This window comes from Nicotiana tabacum, chromosome 17 (assembly GCF_000715075.1).
Source record: "Nicotiana tabacum cultivar K326 chromosome 17, ASM71507v2, whole genome shotgun sequence".
In the NCBI taxonomy this organism is placed as follows: domain Eukaryota; kingdom Viridiplantae; phylum Streptophyta; class Magnoliopsida; order Solanales; family Solanaceae; genus Nicotiana; species Nicotiana tabacum.
Window position 1 is genome coordinate 11,748,167 of NC_134096.1, and position 6,853 is coordinate 11,755,019.

Below are 6,853 nucleotides of genomic sequence, written 5' to 3' on the forward strand. Positions count from 1 at the left end.
ATGCGATCGCGTAGGGTTAATTGGGCAGCTGAAATTTTATGCTATGAGATTGCATGGGTGAGTCCGCGACCGCGTAGGTTTTGCAAGTCGTGCTATACAAACGCGTGGCTAAGATCGCATTCACAAAGAGGAAACGAAGCAAAAGTTGGACCACGCGCTAAATGCTTCGCGATCGCGTGAGCAGGCTTGCGAACGCGTAAGCTTGGGAGGACTGTATTTCGCGATCGCGTGAGAAGGTATGCTATCGCGTAGGGTTATTTTCTAGGCAGAAAAATTTGTGTTACGCGATCGCGTGAGTTGGTCCGCGATCGCGTAGAAGGAATCACTAGGCAGAGAGTTTCATATCTATCATCCCATTTTTCCATTTTTAACGATTTGGAACTCGGATTTGGACGATTTTTGGGATATTTTCAGAGAAAACAACAGGGCAAGTGTTCTTAACTCAATATTTGTGAAATTACCCGAATCCATCACTGTTTTTATTATTTAATTAGTAAATTGAGTTGGAAAAAGTTTAAAAACCCTCTTGGATAGATTTGAGGGCCGAACTGTTACGGAATTTAGTAATTTTGGTATGGGTAGACTTGTGGTTGAATGGGCGTTCATATTTCGTAACTTTCACCGGATTCCGAGAAGCGGGCCCCATGGATGATTTTTGAGTTAATTTCAGATTTTATTGAAAAATGTAGAATTTTCTTATAGAATTGATTACTATAATTTTTAGTGATTGTAACGAATTATTTTGTCTAGATTCGAGCCGGACAGAGTTGGATAATCATGGAGAAGGCATTCTAGTGGATTAACTTGGAGCAAATTGAGGTAAGTTTCTTGTCTAATCTTGTGAGGGGGAAATTACCCCATAGGTGATTAAAAATTAATAAATGTTGCTAATTGTGGGGGCTACGTACGCACGAGGTGACAAAAGTCTGTGCGTAGCTACTATAAATGCTAAAGTCCGGGTAGTTAGGACTAAATATATATATAACACAATTGTTAGATAAAAGTATTAAAGGATGAAAATCTCATATGCTTGATTCTTTGTTTAAATTAATTAATTTTTAAGAGAAATTGTTCTTCTTCCCTAATTTATCTTTTAATGAATATACTCTCCTTCCGGAGGTACATAAGAAAATGTCCTCTTTCTTGTGAAGTGGGCCGAACGCCTCGGCAGGATAGATGCATCTATGGATCGTTCTGCATATCCCTCGGCAGTGTACACGACGCTCTGGATCGGGCCGTACGTCCTCGGCAGAAATCATTCTTAATAATAATAATTACACGATACTTTGATAGTTTATTGTAGTTTGTGAAGCTAATTGATAAATTGAAATTTTTTGAAATTTAAAGAATTATTATCCCTGCTTGTTAAGGAATTATTGGTAATCCTGTAAATGAGACTAATTGACAAATTGGAAATTTATTGGAATTGAAGGAATTTAATTATTTTTGCTGGTTAAATAAATTATTGTTATATTTTGTGAATCATGTTGATTTAGATATTCTAGTTGTATTTCAATTATTATTATTGACTCATAGTGAGTGTCAAAATCGGCCATCTCGTCTCTACCACTTCGTGATTAGACTTGATACTTACTGGGTACACGTTGTTTACGTACTCATACTACACTTGCTGCACTTTTTGGTGCAGGACCTGAAGCAAGTACTAGTGGGGGACCTATTGTCTTACACCCATATTATCCAGAAGCATAGTGGTGAGCTACCTTTCTGAGTCGTTCTGCACCTACCAGTGTTTCTTCTTATATTTATATTCTGTCTATTTTATTTCAGACAATATTTAAAATTTTGTAAAATCTAATAGATGCTCATACGCTTGTGACACCAGGCCTTGGCACATACATTGGTATTATTTTCTAGAATTTAAACTAATCGGAGTCTTTTATATTCTCGTTAATATTGCTAGTAAAAGATAAAAAATAATTACTTAGAAACTTTTTCTGAAAATAATAGATATATGTTTAATTTATTTGTTGGCTTGCCTAGCTGTAGTGTCGGGCGCCATCACGACCTATACGTGAAATTGGGTCGTGGCACGTGCTTTTCAATAAATGAACTTTATTCAATAAAAAAAAATTAGATACACAAGAGACACTTTTTTAAATGTTTTGTCCAATTTTTCACTTAGACAACCAAAACTTTCTATTTTTTGGGCCCTTTCATAGAGGCAAATTCATTCATTCTAATATTTAATAAAAATGTGCTGAATCCTGATGAAAACTGTATCTAAATGTTTTTCCTTTTCTCCATTGACGTACAATTGATACGGGTTACACAATGATAAGAGTACAAATATAAGCTATAAAATAAAAAAAATAGCTCGGTGCACGAAGCATCCCACATTCATGCAAGGTCGGGGAAGGACCGCACCCCAATGGTGTGTGATGTAACAGCTTAACCTAATGCAAACATCAATGACTGATTCCACGGCTCGAACCCATGACCTATAGGTCACACGGAAACAACATTACCATTACACTACGGACACCTTCAAATCAGACAGGCAGCCGCTCCAACTCCTTTTTAGGATGTTCGGGTACTTCGGGAGCACAATATATCATGTATCTATAGAAGCATAAACCAACACAGAAGGTCAAAGCCAAAGCTCTAACTAACAATTCTCCGTCCACCATGTAAACAAGAACTTGCATTACTAATTCCAGCAATAAGTCTTTTTCCACAATATCATATGATATGTGCATGAAGTGACCAAACACATAGAAATATGTGGTGCAACCTAGAAATAGAGCGAGATACCCATAATTGAACTCCAAAAGGTGATGCAGGACTGCTGCAGTCATCACAGGAATGACCTCGATCATAAATTTTGCCTTGGCACCAATTATCTGGAAAGGCATGTCGCGATGCCAATAAACAACAGAATAGTGCGCAGTAAAATGAATTATAAAGCCACCCACCATGAAAAGGAACGTGAAAATTCCCGGAACATGTTCTAAATTCAGGAGGGCATCGACTATACACAAGAAGGAAAAGTAACTATAAATAAGCCACCATATGTCTTCAAGCCTTACAAGACCCCCTGAAATAAACACAAGAAGAACATATTCAGCATCTCAAAGAAAGTTACGAAAACACAAAATCAAGCACACCAAGACCATGAACAAGCACAATTGGAGAGGGCAACTTGCAATAAAAATCACCACTTTCAAAATCTAAAAAGAAGTAACTTCTCGTTCTCCAAACTATATCAGCAAAGAAGTTGTGGCATTGTTCTGGCATCCAAGCTAGAAAAACACTATAATTACATCCGCTCCTACGAATATTCATAAATTTATGGCAATATCAATGGCAAGATTATGACACACTGACTACATTGTCCAACTTATTACATTGTGTATACATTCCTTAAGTACAGCTTCCTTCTGCCATATGAAATTTGTCCAATAGTCCACTAGTCTAAAAGTGTTTGTACACCCCACTTTAGTTGATTCCAGTATCAAGCATCATATACAAATGGATTCCATCTCAAAAAGCACCAGAAAATTACTGTTATGTACTAAATTTCAAAGATCCTACAAGATATCCTAGGAACATTCACCGTACGTCCACTACCCTGTTAGGGATAGACTTGATATTTATTAAGTACACGTGAATTATCGTACTCATATTATCTGCACATTTTTGTGCAGACTCTATTCCTGGGACCCAGGAGATAGAGTTGGGCTGATACTTGGATACTTCGCTGAGCTGCCTTGCTTGGATTCGCAGCTCTAGCCCCCTCATTAAGACTACCAAGTTAACTATATGTTCGTATGTGATAAATTGCTAGGATTAAACCACATAATTTCAAGTCAAGAAACACAATCTTTAGGTGAAAAGACTTACCATCTGATTGACCACCAAATGCCTCTGGAAGCCTAATCTTCTTGTAAATTGAAACCACGACCTTCAAGCTCTGCGTGCCCTTCTGATAGGAAACCGTCGCATTGCCACAGGGAGAGGCACATAGAGGGATAGCATCACCCATCTGGCTGCAGATAGATTTCATGTATTGATTTATATTTTGCCGTCTTACAAGAAAGGGATAAAATTAAGGAGAAGGATATGTTCAAGAAGCTGTTTTTTCACTAACAACTGCAAAAAGAGAATTACAACAACAACATCCAGTGTATTCCGGAAGTGAGATCTGGGGAGGATAGGATGTACGTAGCCTTACTCCTACCCTGGAAGGGCAGATAGGCTATTTGCGGAAGACCCTCGACTAAAGAGAAGATGCAAGAAGCACCGATAACAAGAAATAACAATACAGGATATTTAGAAAACTAAATCCAAAATAACAAAGGAGAACTAAAAAAGATTAAATGCAGATGGCAATTTGGCAAAAGAAGTTGAATATAAGGGGCTAGCAACATCACCAATATACAACTACTTCATAAGTAGGCCACAGATATCAAATGATCATAAAATATTCACACAATAAGACAGATTTATCAAAATCATTACACTACCTTAAACACTAGTAAAGACTTAAAAGTTAAAACCCATATAATAAATTTGCAGAAACGTTACTGATTAGATCAACTAAAAAACTTCAAAGGGTCATCAGAAAACATAACCAATCATACCACTTTCGAATATTTATTTTTGTAGCAGAAATTAAACCATGTTAAACAAATTGCAAAAACCAGGAACCAAAGGTTGGATTTTTTGTTTTAAAATTTTATATGCTCGTTTAGGGTTTAAAGACTGAAAATTTGCTTCGAATAAACAATGGAGGAGGGGGATAAACAACTGTGTAGAAGTATTAGAGAAAAACTGCAAAAGGTCTGAAACCTCAAAAATTATACAAATTGCAAAACTCTGACTAATTTATTTATTAAAAAAAAGAAATAATAGATTAAATTCAACTACCTTGACGAAAAAGATCCAAACTGTGCTGCGACCTTCAACAGGAGAAGAGAAAGAACGCGAATGAGGGTTAAGGGAAAGGAGTTATATTCCTGCGAAAGAAAGGAACGAGAAATAGAAAAATAAAAAATTGCTTGGCGTTTTGGACTAATCCCTAAACGAATTAGGAGTAATACGTAATTCCAAGAGTTCTTACGCCTTTAGGGGTCGTTTGGTACGAGATATAATAATAGTGCTGAATAAAGTGTATTAGTAATGCTGACATTAGTTATGTTAAAATTATTTTTTATCCACTGTTTGATTTGGTGTATTAAAGCATTGTATAATTTTTAAAAAATTAGATATTTACAAACGTACCCTCCACAATTTTTAACTTTAGCTATAAAAATTAACTTTATAGATAACAGAACAAGAAAGGAAAGGCTGAGGCTCTTTTGATGCTCCATTTTCAAAGTATGTTGCTCAATGAAGTGAATCTGGGTAAAGCTGTGACGTTAATTCACATCCACAACTTCCCGTCTTGGGCCAAAAGAAATTCCACGAACTCCATGTTACTTTTGGGATACAAATTATATCATTTTTCGTTAGTAAGAAAATTGTACGTCACTCCACGAAAGGACACGATCAGAAAGTGTATGAATAATAATTCGAGCCCCAGCGAGTAACATGCATATTCTTTAGTGTAATTTCTTGAATTCTATTACAATCTATAAAAATGAACGAATCAAACTACAATTTCCATCTTTTAATAGCAAGAAGAGAGTAAATTTCTCCATATATATACTCGGAGTTTGATATTTGAAACCTTGTAATCCGTGAAAATGGGTTCAGGCAAGGAATAGAAAAGCTACTCCAGTCGAAAAATTAATATCATTAGTCTAAATGTAACTCTATATTCAATTTCATTTATGTTTATAACTTTTAAGCAGCAGGGACATGGACATAACTAACTCCATTGAAGCATGTACAAACAATGCGATTGAATTTTTTTGCTGCAGGAAATCCATCAAAATATACTAGTGTTTTGGGAATTGCAGTCCATCCTAAATGAACTCCGGTGAACCCACATACTTCAAAAATGTATGCGACCTCAATCAAAACCTGCAAGTTCAATAAAATACGCATACCTAATGAGTTCACAACAATTTATTACTTATTGAAGTATAGAACTAAGGAAGGGAACCCTTAGCGTAACTGGTAATGTTGTCATATGACCAGGAGGTCCTAGGTTCGAGCTGTGAAAACAACCTTTTGCGAAAATATAAGTTAAAACTGTTTAGTGCACCATGCTGCCCTTTTTTTTGAAGTATAGAACCATGGAGAAAGTCAAAAAGACATATCACATTGAAGGGTGATTATTACAATTAAACTTGAAATATAAAAACTCCATGAAGAGCTACGAATTTCTATAAAATTCAACTAATGAGAAGACGATGGAGTAGCGAGATAGCACAAAATAAGCTTAAGAGTGACCAAACAACATGATTCGGACTTACCTCTTTAGATTGTTCCTCAAGTCAGTCCTGTTTTTTTCATTTTACATACAATAAACTAATACTATGAACTTTTAAAGTTTTCCAAAGGTACGAGGTTTTTGTATAAAACTTACAAGGACATTTTATCAAACAACTTGTATGCATTCACCAACAACAGTTAAATGTAATTTTAATTGTTATAACAAATTATATATGTTGAAATTGTCAAAAGTCCCACATCGGTGGATGACAATTTTGAATGGGAATTTCACCCTCTAAAAGGAGGCCTAATGTTTAGGATTTAAGTACACCTCTCATTTGCCTTTTATCTTCTTAAGGTATTTGTATCTTCTCTCTTTAGTATTATTTCACTTGTAATTTTGGAGTGGAATAAAATATTGATTGTGTCCGAGGAAGTAGGCAAAATTGGCCGAACCTCGTAAATTCTGGTGTTCTTTTATTGCTGCCTTATTGTCTTGTTTATTATTTAGTGG

At 35.7% G+C, this 6,853-nt stretch overlaps 1 protein-coding gene across 1 annotated transcript; it reads right to left on the bottom strand.

Moving 5' to 3' along the window:
• Positions 1-2,226: 2,226 nt before the first annotated feature.
• On the bottom strand, positions 2,227-5,066 carry LOC107802236 (uncharacterized). The gene is made up of 3 exons (XM_075233746.1): positions 4,888-5,066; positions 3,862-4,007; positions 2,227-3,055 (listed from the first exon to the last, which is right to left on the bottom strand). The coding sequence occupies exons 2-3, from the start codon at positions 4,001-4,003 to the stop codon at positions 2,511-2,513; spliced, it is 687 nt and encodes a 228-aa protein (XP_075089847.1). The 5' UTR covers positions 4,004-4,007; positions 4,888-5,066; the 3' UTR covers positions 2,227-2,510.
• Positions 5,067-6,853: the final 1,787 nt, after the last annotated feature.